Source organism: Leptonotus elevatus, chromosome 10 (genome assembly GCF_054856555.1).
Source record: "Leptonotus elevatus isolate MCC_2025b chromosome 10, RoL_Lele_1.0, whole genome shotgun sequence".
In the NCBI taxonomy this organism is placed as follows: domain Eukaryota; kingdom Metazoa; phylum Chordata; class Actinopteri; order Syngnathiformes; family Syngnathidae; genus Leptonotus; species Leptonotus elevatus.
Window position 1 is genome coordinate 10,853,116 of NC_141248.1, and position 14,506 is coordinate 10,867,621.

At 38.7% G+C, this 14,506-nt stretch overlaps 2 protein-coding genes across 3 annotated transcripts; one reads left to right on the forward strand and one right to left on the reverse strand.

Annotated features, from left to right (window-relative positions):
* Positions 1-447: 447 nt before the first annotated feature.
* cdab (cytidine deaminase b) lies at positions 448-3,718 on the forward strand. Its single transcript, XM_086087200.1, has 4 exons — positions 448-703; positions 2,286-2,397; positions 2,642-2,699; positions 3,183-3,718. Exons 1-4 carry the CDS (start codon positions 517-519, stop codon positions 3,321-3,323), a joined length of 498 nt encoding a protein of 165 aa, XP_085943326.1. The 5' UTR covers positions 448-516; the 3' UTR covers positions 3,324-3,718.
* Positions 2,025-13,860, reverse strand: dnajc16l (DnaJ (Hsp40) homolog, subfamily C, member 16 like). 2 transcript variants are annotated; one of them, XR_015096296.1, is made up of 17 exons: positions 13,475-13,860; positions 13,298-13,364; positions 11,612-11,748; positions 11,135-11,310; positions 10,524-10,708; positions 9,631-9,735; positions 9,259-9,417; positions 8,787-8,917; positions 8,536-8,713; positions 7,733-7,915; positions 7,592-7,668; positions 7,417-7,497; positions 7,213-7,302; positions 6,811-6,981; positions 5,457-5,968; positions 3,207-3,281; positions 2,025-2,677 (listed from the first exon to the last, which is right to left on the reverse strand). XR_015096296.1 is itself a non-coding variant. In XM_086087199.1 (15 exons), the coding sequence occupies exons 1-15, from the start codon at positions 13,660-13,662 to the stop codon at positions 5,473-5,475; spliced, it is 2,424 nt and encodes an 807-aa protein (XP_085943325.1). In that variant the 5' UTR covers positions 13,663-13,860; the 3' UTR covers positions 3,468-5,472. The 2 variants fall into 2 exon arrangements, 1 of the variants encoding a protein (XP_085943325.1); XM_086087199.1 differs by lacking the exons at positions 2,025-2,677; positions 3,207-3,281 and having other exon boundaries at positions 3,468-5,968.
* Between the last annotated feature and the right edge of the window lie 646 nt (positions 13,861-14,506).

The following is a 14,506-nucleotide window of genomic DNA, read 5'->3' on the forward strand; positions in this document are numbered from 1 at the left end:
ACCCTGTATCTCCAAAATCGTCCCTTTTCACTAGAACCCAAGAACGGCATGTTTGTTTAACCATTATCATTACATCATCAAAGAGAGCAAGCCATTTTAAACACTTTACATTGGTCAATAATTTGTAAACATAACACCCACATGTGCAGACTGACCAACAGTATAGATAAAAAAAAAAAAATAGAATTACATTTACCAAATTGTGACTTATGAGGTTTTGCCCCGACGCCAGCAATATGTAAAATTGTACATAACACACCTCCTTGCGTGTTAATCTGACTTTAACGTCACAAAACTTCAACAATTATTTATACACATTAAAAAAAACAACAACCACCAACCAAACACTAACAGTGAATCCTAACACATGTTGCTCATGGACTGCTGACATTCTAACAGGTGATTGGCTGTGGCTGACCCTCTCCCCATTCCCACGTGCCGCTGTTTCATTCACATTTAAAACCTGGCCTCCAAACACCAATTGGACTCGCTAGCTCTGACTCAAGAAGATCGAGAATGGACCAAGTCAAATACACGGGGGAGCTGATGCACACTGAGGGTATGGATTCGAGACATTTGAACAAGGAAACGGTGAAAAAGCTGATCCACCACTCGCAGGAGGCAAAGAAGCGAGCGTACTGCCCTTACAGCAAATTCAGAGTCGGAGCAGCGCTCTTGACTGTTGACAACTGCTTGTTTACAGGTAGTGTACTTGATTAAAGCCAATTCTAGATAGTAATTGAATTGATTGTTGTTTATATTTATTTTGTCTGAAATTTTTGGGAAGAGGTTGGTACAATTTGAGGGAATTCTCATTGTTACATAACCATATGACATCGCCATGTGATTTGTAAGACAATCAGAAAAAAATGTGGAAATAGGAAAGGCATGCTCACATACCACTTTAATTAATAAATAACCAGCCATGGGTGGGTTTTTCAGGGAATGGGTTGAGAGAAGGGGGTCAAGGTAGGGGGAGGTCATAGAACAGAACATTGAGTAATTTGGGTTTCTTCCTGTTTGATTGGTGATTGGCTGTGGCTGACCCTCTCCCCATTCCCACGTGCCGCTGTTTCATTCACATAAAAAAAAAAGAATTTAGTTCTTTCGAAGATTGTATATGAATAAAATGTGTTAAACAGATGTATATTGATTATTTTTAAGGAAAAGAGGGGAAATTATTTTACTACATTTTAATCATGTGTCTAAAATTGTGTCCTTTTTTTTTAGCGTGTTGCCCTAAAAAAAAGCACAGTATAAATCAGTATTAATAGTAGTAGTATTTTTATTTATTTAGCTGTTTATTATCAATATTACTATGAGTATTATTATAATGAGAGTAGCAATTAAACAAAATGAACTTGAATAAAATGCATTTACCTCATACGCATACACATTCTTTATCAACGTGGATAAACGTTCCTTTGACCTTTTTTTTTTTTTTGTCATCCCAACAGCAAAGGCAGCTGTCAGGGATTTTCAGTCATTATCAACAGTTCAGTTTGTGTTGTTGGCCTGTGCAAAGCTTTTAGCTATTCATTTGTTGTGTGCTTGGCAAAATATTTGGGGAAGGGGGTGGGGGGGGCTGACGGGGGGATGTCGAAGAGCTGAGAGTGCAAAGGCTGTTTGATTCCCAAACACACTTTACGTCATGGTGCCAAATGTTTTTTTCTAAAGGGTTAATTTTAGGGAAGAAGTGTATTTGTTTAAATAGTTAAGGACAATTGAGATGGGCGGTCGATTACTATGATATTACAGACTTACTGTACATATTGGTACACTGCAAAAATGGACTTAAAAACAAGAATATAACTAATGAAATCATGTTTGAAGAAAAAAAGGAAATCACAGTTGCCTTAAAACTTGTGTACTATTTACACTTAAAGAATTATGCTATTCCTAATTTTAAAATAAACTTACTCATAACCAGAAATGACAACTTAATAATAAGTTATACATTTAAAAAATATTTAAAGTAATTTAATTTCTGCAGTAGTTTATTTTAAATATATATTTGCGGTCTGTTATTTTTACAAATTAATTAACCTAAAATTGAGAAAATAGCTTTAGAACAAATCTATTAAACTCTTGGACACTTCAACCCTCTGAGAAGTGTCATATAACTCGTTAAATAGGATGTAGTTGGTAAGTCAAGCAAGATGGGTTTTTATTTTATTTTGGAAATGCAAAGATAGTATTTATCTTGGTTAGATTTGACCTTTTGCAGTCTAAGATTGGATAGATCATTAACGCCGATCACTATACTGTACATGTTTCCCACGCAGGATGCAACGTGGAGAATGCATGTTACAACCTGGGAGTATGTGCTGAGAGGAATGCCATTTCAAAAGCAGTGTCTGAGGGCTACACTGCATTTAAGGCCATTGCAATTGCCAGGTAGGATTAACAATGACTATTAATTAACTGGGGGTGGGAGGAGGAACTCATCCATGATCGCACAAGCATGCAGCATCACCGCTGCTTTGTTTAAAAGCACGAGTCAGTTCGCAGGGTTCAGTTTGTGACCCCGCCAAACACAGACAGTTGAAAAAACAAGTGAGGTTATAACAGACTCACCTAAGCCTGGGCCGTGAACCTGATGTTTTCTTGTATGACTCATGCTTCTTTTCTGTTTGTGTAGTGACTTGAGTGACCAGTTTATCTCTCCATGCGGTGGCTGCAGGCAGTTCATGAGAGAGGTACGTACAGAAATCTATTTCGCTGTTAATTGTTTTTCTAAACAAAATCTCACTGATTGGGTCTATCAAAACGGAGCATTTATTTATTTATTTATGGGGCCATATAGTGTATGATACAGGTCATGTACAGTAATTTCTGGACTACAAGGCGCACCTGACCATAAGCCGCGCCAGCTAAATTTGGGGAATACTCGAGTTTGTTACACATATAAGCCGCACCCGACTGTAAGCCATAATGACTGTATTTGGGCTCACTTGGTTTGTTTTGCTCTGCCTGTCGCTCTTGCGCTTCTTTTATAGTGCGCCCCCTTGTGATCTGATGGATAAACCGCACCTTTGTATTAGCCGCAGAGTCGAATGCAAGTGAAAAAAGTAGCGGCTTGTAGTCCAGAAATTACTGCACTTGATTTCTGTAGCGGGTGCATGATAGCGTATATAGCACATATAACACCACTTAGATGTATTACATCATTTGTTTCTCAGTTCGGGCCCAGCTGGGACGTTTACCTGTCAAAGCCTGATGGGTCGTACGTGAAGATGAGCGTCAACCAGCTGCTGCCAGCCTCATTCGGGCCTGAAGACCTGGACATGAAAAAAGTACTGGACAACTCCAATGAGTACTGAGAATGCAATTTACTGTAATTTAAGCATTTTATTGTAGTTGATGTATTTATGGTAAAGGTATGCTCTTGTGTTAATTCCTCTTTTATAAATTGTTTCACAAGTACTTTACTATTAGTATTGTATTCATAAAAACACAGAATCAAGTACTGTATATTAAAACATTCATTTATTAGTTCAATGGAAAATAAAATGACATATCAAAACAATACGTACATACTTTAATAAATAAACTGTTCAAACATTTTAAGTCCCAAAGTTGGATCTTGTCAAATGCCATAAAAGACTATTATTATTTCTTCAGCAGCAAATCATTTTATCATGATTTAAAAAGATGATGGTGAAACTACAAGTTGTCAGTGCAAGCTCACTAAATGCTTATGCATGGTAGATGACCACCATAGTTCATGCATTTAAAATAAAGTCAAAGATTGACTGGTTTTAAGGTTCAAGCTTCAAAATGTTAACTACAGTTTAATTATTTCTACAGTGCCTGCCTCTGGTTCACTCATGAATAGGTGTCATGCAGATGTGATTTTGAATTTGCCTTCAAACATGTTTAACCACAGTTTATTAACATACTCGGTTAAGCATATGATGGCTATCACACATCACACCTGGTGGTACACGGCAAGCCGTTTGAGCATTTATTTAATATCATACTGGTGTGCTGAATTGCATGTGCTAGTACACTCTTTGTCCTCACAAGTATAACAATTGAATGCAATAGTAGAATGACTGTCCTACTAGTCACTTTTTCCCCTACTGTTGTGTTTTACTACTGCAGTGATTCTCAAAGTGTGTTACATGGGCAAACTCTAGTGGTGCGGTAGGATCACTGAATTCAATATTCAAATTTTGCATGATGTTACAGTGTCTTAAATGTTTTTAATCTACTACTCAATTTGTTAAGTACAGTTATTTAATTTCCGTTTGGTTTAGTCAATCTTAAACATGTATTGACAATAATATGTGACCTCACTAATCCAGACACATTGACATTCTAATTAATTTTACATTTGTGGAATATGAGCTATGAAGCAAATTCCAGCCATCTTAATCCATCTCAGGGGGGCGGCCATTTTGCCACTTGCTGTCGACTGAAGATGACATCACAGTTGCTCAGGGCTCAGGCAACGACTAATCACAGCTCACCCATTTTCGGAAGCTGAGCTGTGATTGGTAGTTACCTGAGACCTGAGCAACTGTGATGTCATTTTCACTCCACAGCAAGAGGCAAAATGGCCGCCTCCTGATATTGATAAAAACTGGATGTTGCTGCTCAGCTCATATTGCAACGCAATATTAACCAGAATACCGTATTTAGACTAGTGGGGCTGCTTAGTACATATTATTGTTAAGAATGTATATTTATTAATTTAATTGTTTTTATTTGGGGGGGGGGGGGCTTCCCCTTTAAGGGCAGAGTTAATGTTCTAAATGTGCATAATATTACAATAATATTAAATATAATATTTAGGAATAAAAGCCTCTTTTTTTTATGAACACTTGGTCCTACCATGCTACTGTATTTTACTGCTGGTCAAGATGGTGGTACTTGGAGAGCAAAGTATTTTTTAAGGTGGTAGGTGATCAAAAAGGTTCATTTAGAACCCTGGAATGATATGGTATGGTACCACTTTTTGACATTCCTGCACATGAGTAGAACCACTAGGACACACTAGTGAAAGCTAGATGTTAACTGGTAGAATTTTAGATCACTAGTAATACCAGTAGAATGCAGTTGTCAACTTGCGCACAGTTGCGCCTCACTAGTACCACGTAGCTGTTCTGCTAGTGTGCCCTAGTCATCCTACTAAGTGAGGACAAAGAGTGCACTAGTCTGATATGGAATAAATGCTCATACCATAGTAAAAGGTTTTCTTATTATACTACTGATTGGATAATTCATTTATTGTGTCTGGCGCGCCCCCCTCCCTCTTCTCAAAACCAAACATACAGGTCTTCATTGAGCTACTAAAAATAGAAGCATCACAAATTCTGGAAACTTACAAACGACCACCGCGCCAGCTTTGGAGCGGCACAAACAAACCTTTTGAATAATAATCCCACAAACAGCAGACCGTTCTGCAATTGACGTAAAAAGAAAGCAAGAACACAAAGGGTGAGCACTACCTTGGTGACGTCGGCCTCAGTTCTCCGTGGGAATACTCTCAGCGGCATGGAGGGAAGGCCAGGAAGGCACGTGCCATCTAGGCAGAGTACCCTCCATTAACCTTTCCATCCACAGTCCCAGGCGGTCAAGCTTGTGGTGCACCTCTATGCTCGTGGCCCTACTGGAGCCTCTCTTGGACCTAGCCCCATCCTCTCTGGAATGGGATCGGGATCGAGAGTCTGAGCTAGACCGAGACCTGGATCGGGATTTTCTCCTGCTCTCAGAGGAGAATGATGACGCAGAGACCGACGACGCATCGCTTAGGTCGTCCCCAGTGAAGACAGGTCTGAAGTGGCAGAAGTATTTCTTGTAGCCGTTCAGGGCCAATACGTGGCCGGAGTAGTCTGATGAGTCCTCATCCTCGTCGGAATGACTTGCGCTGCGTGATGTGTCTGAGCACGAGCGGAGGAGGGAGGGCATCCAGTGGTGATGCTTGTCAGCGTTGAGGAAAGAGAAGTGGATAGTCTGAGTCCTGTGGTGGCAGAAAGTTTCAAATGGCAATTAAACACAAATTACAATCTATGATGAACATCTAGGCTTAAATGGATATCTCCTAATATCCCAAAGGTGAAAAAATGCAGTGCTCAACATACTTTCCTTTCAGAATCAGTATTTTCCATGGCATGCTATAAAAAGGTATCTTGCAGATTTTTCTGACAAATCCATGTAATAAGTATACACAAATGAAAATCTAGCAAAGCAAAAGTTTAGCTTTAGTTCGCAAGAATTAGACCACACTGCAGTCTAACAAATTCAAATTCATTTCAATTCCATCAAAAAGTGGAAGGTCTTAGACATTCCAAGTCAATCACTGGACCTTAAACCAATAGAGTATGCATTTTACACCCTGAAGAGGAAACTGAAGGGAGAAACCCATAGAAACAAACAACAACTGAAAGAGGATGCAGTCAAGGCCTGGAAAAGCACATTCGAAATGAAGAATGCAAAAAGGTGCTCTGCCCTGAGTTGTTTAACACATCCAAATGTAAACAACATGACATAAAATCTGGAATTCTGACCATTTGTCTCACATTTATCTTTTGATCTGAAACCCAAATATGAAACAAAAAATAAAGGGATTTACTGTAATTAGGTGATTATATTTTCACAGTTAATACAGTCCTGGGAAGCCATAAATACAATGTGGGCCACAATGAAAATGCGTTTGACAAACCCTGGTCAAAGAGGTATTCATTTGATAATAGTAGAAGTCAATAGTACATTTAATACATTAATGCCTAAACTAACAAATAGGTTAACAACAATACTTATAATGCCATTCCTGAGCAGCACAGAAAAAGTACTGACGCTTACCCAGAGAAAGAAAAGACCTCCTTGGCAAATTTGCGCAACAAGGCGTTCTTCGAGGCATTGGTGAGCACCAGAACGACATTGATGTGGCCCGGCCGCAGCTTGACCAAGTTGCTGGTGTACGTTACATCAGTCAGCTCTGTAACCTCCACAAAATCCTTCTTGGGTGGGCGGCTGCATGGACCAGGGACAAGAGGAAATTAGTGAAACGAGAGAGGCCTTATTTGGATTGCAAGGAAGACTTGTGAGGTGCAGTGAAGCATTAGTTGCCCACAGTCTTGCTATAGATTTAAAATAAAATAAATGCACCAAGCCCTGCCCCTTTTAAAAAGTATTGTAGATTGAGTAGTAAACAGACCTTGTAGATGAGTCTATCTAGCCTTCAATATATGTAACCACGGTTACCTTGATGTAGTGGATCGACTTGACGCATCATCATCGGCTTGAGGTTGCTCCTTTGGTGCTGGTTTCCGGGGTTTGCTCTCACCTGGTTCACTAAAAAAATAAAATAATAATCAACAGAACTGAAACAGGAATCCTCCATGTTAACATAAATAGTTCTCCTTTACTCAGCAGGTAAACTGTATCAGAGGAGCCTTCGTCTCTCACCTGAAGGCCTGAATAATGACTGTTCCGAAAAGAATGAAAAGAGCTGAGAAGATCAATGACAGGATGGGCATCATCTCTCGCCTTGAAAGAAGAAACATCACATTTAGATGTTTCTTTCTGCCTCTTTTCATCGCGTCATTTATAAAGACTTTATGAAACAAAAATGTAGTCTCACCAGTTTGAGTAGAGAAGGTCATCGTAAATTTGATGGACATAATCACAAGCAGCATTCAGCCACTCAATCAAGAACATCTGAAAACAGAATATTTAAAACAGTTGAAGAAAGCCGCTCCGCTGTGTGTGTGCCGCATCTTACAGGGGCCATCTCATTGTTGAGCTCTGGTAAGGTGGCGTCCGAGGTCAGATAGGTGGGGTCCTTCTGAACAAGCTCCAGATGCTCAAGGAGGCGGTACTTGTCTTCTTCGCTGCCATTCCACCCGCCAATCACAGAGCGGTACAACACTTTGCCAGCCGGGCTCCGTCTCTCAAGAATAACCACCTGAAAAGCACACATTTCAAATGAATATTGTCCTGCACTTATTATGAAACGCTTCTCACGTTGTGTCAGTTTTTAAGGTTTTGTATTAATTTTGTTTACTTTAACTCATTCACTGCCATTGACGGTTATAAAAAAAAATAATTAAAAAAAAATAATTTTAACTATTTCTATTAGTTTTTAATTCTATTAGCATTTGTTTCTACTTTTGTTAACAAAAGTATGAAAACCTAGAATTGTTTTTATTGTACATTTAGAACAGATATAAAATTTGTGATTAATCGTAAGTTAACTATTGAAGTCATGTGATTAATTACGATTAAAAAAAAAATTATCGCCTGACGCCCCTAATTTTTATTAATCATCTCGCCAGGCGATTCAAATTTTTAATTGTAATTAATCGCATGACATGACAAATTTTATATGTCCTAAATGTATAATATATTTTTTTCCTAGGTTTTCATACTTTTGTTAACAAAAGTGGAGAGAAAAAAATAGAAAACGAATAGAAATAGTTCAAATGAATTTTTGACGTTTATAGCCGTCAATGGCAGTGAATTAGTTAAATAACATGCATTTTCCACACAAAAACAGAGTATGTAAATTTCATGTATGCCACTGACCTGTGGGGAGACTACAGCCTGGTTGGGAAGCAGAGCCTGGCACAGAGGCTGCTGCCGATGTTGGTAAACGTACACGAATCGTAGCACGTCCTTCGTGTTGAATGTGGCAAAGTCTAGGAAGGCCTTATTTCGGGGAAGAAAAGCTTGGTCGTCGTTGGTGATCAGCAGCACGCAATACCTGCAAAACAATGGTCTCATTTCATTCACTTTCTTTATGTGGTAATTCAAACTAAAAATCTTGGTTGTCTTACTTCCTTCGTCTGTGAAACTGCTTGACAGGACACAGCTCATCAAACAGCTGCTGGTTGACCAGTCTGGGAACCTGCAGGAACTTGTTGTTGGATACAAACACATCCATGATCTTCCAATTCAGTCCTCTAGCCTGCAACATAAAAGAAGGCAAATGAAAGGAAAAAGATTATTCATTACTCACAAAAAAGTCATGTGAACTTTAATTTGACCTTCTTCAAACTTTTGAATTCTCTTGTCCAACGGTTCAATGTTTCAGTACTTTTTGTACGTGCTGTTCTCTAACAACGAGCTGAACAGCGGAATGCCTATCTGTAACTTCCAGTTTGTCTGTGAATATCCTCACAATTGTGAGGATTGGGTTTATCTTAAAATTTACCACGCAGTCCTGAGTAGTGTAATATGTCATTCTATACCTAAAGAGTCTATTTGTGAATCTTGAATCCATCATGGCTCTGCGTGTGTGGAAAATACCTGGATGATGTCCACTGGATTTTTGATGTCCTCTTTAAAAAGCAGCATGATGGGGAAGTTCGAGTTTAGGTTGAACTGGCGCAGGAGCTCAATGTTGTGTGTGTCGCCCTGGTCTACGTAACCAAAATGAACATAGTCTCTGAAGGCAAATGCTGTTAACTGAAGAGCACAAGGAGGAAAGCACTTTCATTTGGATACATTTTGATACTGGTGGAGAACAAGTTTTCAAATAACTGGCGCTGATGTACTTCTAACACAAGAAGGTATACTGGAGTATTGCTGCTACAAAAAATATATATACACACACAGTGCATACAGTTAGCATTCTTGGCATTCGTAGTTTTGAGGAGTTGACCTGAAAACAAGCCTCACCTTGTAGACAATTGGAACATTGAAGTCTTGGTCAAACAAAAGAACATTAGGCTTATTTTCAACATGCCAGCTGTCCAGAAATTTCTGGTAGTTGTCATCGGTGATCTGGGGAATAAACAAATACCTCAAAATCCTGTAACAGATTTGTACAGTTCACAATTGATGCATTGAATTTGAGTTTTTTGGAGCCAATATACCCGACAAAAAAAATAAGTATGGTGCAAAACTGGGAGAATTTTAGGGAATATAAAGTATAGCAGGCATCAAGCCGGAATCTCCAATGTTACAATTTTGTAAATTGCGTATTTTTTTCCACAAATCTATACTATTGGAAAACTCCACATGTTTGGCAGTTATTTATTTTATTTTATTTTTTACAAATTATTTAGCAATCTAAAGTAGTGAAAACGGCTTGCTCGCTTTGAGGATGCAATTTTAATGGTTGAATGCATCTCCTAAAAATATATGATTTTGAAGGTACGAGGATTCTGCCCATATGATTTTATGAGAATTCTGAAAATTTAAAAAACAAAACAACACTTTCACATTTAGATTTATATCACGCTCTCTTTATTATTAGTTGTATATACTTTTAGGTTTAATTTAAAGGATTACAGTATAAACAAAGAATTTACATGATTAGCTTTTGTTTTAGATGGGGAGATTTATTTAATTATTGATTAAAGCTGTGGGGAGGGGGGGGGACATAATTAAAGTATTAGTACTATGAACATGTATACTAAAGTAAAAAGTGTATTTTGTAAAAAATTATTCTTATTGTACAATTTGGGAATAGTTCCAAAACACCTCAGCTGAATTTCCGACACATAATCAGACATTTATCACCCATTTGCAACCCTAAGAGAAAGTTCTCTGTATCTGTGTTTTTTCACCTTTTCCACCAAATTTTGGGGAAGAAGGTCCTCAATGAAATGTCGCAGGTGTTCTCGGACGATGGCCTGATGGAAGAAGGTCACTCTGCCGTTCACTAGTCCGATGATGGAGGGAGCGCGGTGAGCTCCCAACTGATTGGCCAGACGACGCTCATAACCCAGGTCCACAATGCCGATGCCCACACCTAGCGGAAAAGTACAAAGAAATGCAGCATTATCTCCCACAGGAGAGCCACATACTGTTTTAATGTGCTTAGTAAATGCTTTTTTTACCATTAGTTCAAGAAAGCGATTGAAAGTAACTGGCGGCCGAGTGTATAACCTATTTCTCATTCCAATATGTTCTAACTAGCAATGGTAAGTCATGTAGGTGATATGTTATTATGTCTGTTTACATTGCATGGGGAAAAAATAACAAAATCATGTTGCATATGACCCCCCCAAAAATTTTGGGGAATTGACCTGCAGTGTGAATATAGCCTTGACGAACAATTTGATTAATCATAGCAACTCTATTTATAATTTAAGTTATGCTATTGAGCAGAACTGTAAACATCAAGTTCATGTTGAAGAGCAAAAATAATTGGTCCTGGAATCAGAATTAGCCTTACCCAGTGGCTCAAGTTCCTGCACCGTTTCCTTCCACACAGGCTCTATGTGGATGCACGCAAAGCACCAATCGGAGGTCACTTTGATGAGGTACGGCCTCTTGTGGCTGTCTGGAAGGACATCGCTGTTAAACTGAGCGTGATGAAGAAAGTACTTGCTGTCTGCAAAGTCTCTGGACCTGGAGGAGACAGAGATGATATTGACCATTTTTTAAGGACAAGATGAGAAATGGTCTACAAGACACAACACAAGTACAGTCTAAGTACACAATACAAAACTTTAAAAAAATAATTGTAATTAATTAACCCCCATGGTCTATGAATGAAGGTGATTTTGTGGTTACATTTGTTCAGATCACACAGCCAATAGCACTCAACACAAATAAATTGAACATTTTCAAGTAATCCATCCGATCGGTAGCAGAATCTGCATGTTAAAATCTGATCAGAGCACCCCGTATAGATATGGAGATGTATTACCTGGAAAAATGAAAGAAAGACTCATCAAAGTAAAAGTTGTTCTGGAAATGTTGATGCTGTGCCTGGCCAAAGGGTTGGTTTTCATCTACCTGCCCATAGCGGTCAAAGTTGGCCCTTCTCTCCTCATTAGACAAAATCTGTGTACAAAACAAATCAGTTATAGACTCCCTTTGTGTAGCATAAAGACATTTTTACTTTTCGTGATACAGGGCAGATGTTGTGTAATGTGTTTGTGCTTTTGTTTTTTTTCTGAGTCATTGTTTTATTCCAATGTTTTATACAAACCCAATTCCAAAAAAAGTTGGGACACTATACAAATTGTGAATGAAAACTGAATGCAATTATGTGGAAGTGCCAAATTTCTATATTTTGTTAGATGACAGGTCAAAAGTTCAAACTGAGAAAATTTATAATATTAAGGGAAAAATATGTTGATTGTAAATTTCATGGTGCCAACATTCTAAAAAAAAAAAGTTGGGACAGGTAGCAATACAAAGAAGAAGACATTTCTAAAGCAGACCAAGAAGCGCAGGCGTTTCTCTGCGCCAGGGGTTACTTCAAATGTAATGTGGCAAAGTGGAAACCTGTTTTGTGGTCAGACAAATCACGATTCCAAGTTCTTTGTGGAAAACGGGGGCGCTATATCATACTGATTAAAGAGGACAAGGACAACCCAAGTTGTTATCAGCACTCAGTTTATACGCCTGCATCTGTGATGGTATAGGGTTGCATGAGTGCGTGTGGCATGAGCAGCTTCCACATCTGGAAAGGCATCGTCAATGCAGAAAGGTATATTCAGATTGGAGAACAACATCTGCTTCCATCCAGGCATCATCACTTTTAGAGAAGATCTTGCATTTCTCAACACGATAATGCCAGACCACATGCAGCGCCAATTACAACATCATGGCTGCGTAGGAAAAGGATCCGGGTATTGAAATGGCCAGCCTGCAGTCCACTTCTAGAGCACATTTGGCGCATCATAAAGGGGAAGGTGCAACAAAGAAAGCCCAAGACAGTTACAGTTGAACAGTTAGACAGCATTCCTATTTCTAAACTTGAAAAACTTGTCTCCTCGATCCCCAGACGTTTGCAGACTGTTGTAAGAAGAAGAGGGGATGCCTCACAGTGGTGAAAATGGCCTTGTCCCAACTTTTTTTTTTATAGATTTGTTGACACCATGGAATTTAAAATCAACATAGTTTTCCATCAAAATGATACATTTTCTCAGTTTAAACTTTTGACCTGTTCTCTATGTTCTATTCTGAATAAAATATTAAAAGTTGGCACTTCCACATAATTGCATTCTGTTTTTATTCACAATTTGATAATGTCCCAACTTTTTGGGAATTGGGTTTGTACATTTCGCAGCAAAAGTCTTACGCACCAATAAAGTTATTATTATGACAATGTAATTCAGTAGAGCGCAAATGGGTTTTGTTTGTTAGCTAGCTGGCTACTTTCTGGTTCATGGAGCCACATCATGTTATGTGGGTGGATGATTCCATTGATACCTTAGGGATTCAAATGGTGAAAATAAATGGGTTATTTTTAAGGTGAAAGGTTGTAGTTTGGATTTGAAATACATCTTTTCTGACACCCCTTGTATATGAATGACACAAAGGTCTTGATTCGTAGGGACACTTGACCAAGAATCAAGAATAAGCAACACAATGTTCCACACACCTCATATGACTTTGTAATCTTGATAAACATATCTTCAGCAATGGGGTCTTTATTCTTATCTGGATGCCTGAGGGGGGGGAAACACATTGGACATGAGAAATCCAGACCAGGTTGAACTGGTTGGTGGAATAACAAGTGCAGCTGTCATTTAGTACCACACAACTAGGGATTACTCACCATTCTTTGGCAAGGTTCTTATATGCCTTCTTGACTTCGGCTTGGCTCGAACTCCTGCTGACACCCAGCACTTTATAGGGGTCATATCCAGCGGTTGTTTCCACCAAACGCTCAGTAAAAACTAGCAGTAAGATGGCGAGCGCCAGTGGGCATGGCCCAGGATGTGGGCTGTTTCTCCCAGCAGTCATCGCTTGTCACTGTCCGTCTACGCTAACAAGTAATGGTTTTAAAGCAAACCTGTCGGGCAACGATACACGAAGATAAGCGCCAACACAAATCACGGTTTAGTCGTTCACGGTTAATGTAGATACCGACATTCCGGTGTTTTAAAAGCCGGAGGTGTATTTTTCCGGCTAATGGTGCACATTAGCAAATTGTCAAGTCATGGTAATGAGCTAAATAAGTTTCCGGTTATCAATTTCAAAATAAAATGAATACAGGAAAAAATAATATATATATATATATATATATATATATATATATGTACGTTTATGGAAATACTCAACTGCATATTCTGGTATTTACAGTTCTATATGCAATAAGGGATCATTCAAAATTAGAATGGTTTCTGAGAGGTAACCCCTCGCTTTGACGTCCCAGGCTGTATAGACCAACCTTGATCGTGTTGACCCGTTGCTGCGCATCGGTGCGTCCGCCATATTTGATGTGGCAGGTCTGACAGTTGTAACGCAGGTAAATGGAAGGAACTTCATAAAGTAACCTAAGTGCATAAACGTAATGCCTCTTATTCGCCCGTTCACGAAATGTAATACTGTTAATTTAATGATAAGTTCTGAAATATTAATATTTAATGTGTCTAATGACACCCTACCAAAATAAAATTTTCCTGAGATGTTGATGCGACGTGGGGGAAGAGCTATATTGATTACATTTAACCGATTTTGATTTACCCCCCCCCCCCATTTTGTGATTTATATCCATTTAGCAACTAATAATATCAATCACTGGAGATTGACAAGCATAAAAAAACTTCCCTTCTGACAGCTTTTCTTCTGTTTCCCCATTCCATTG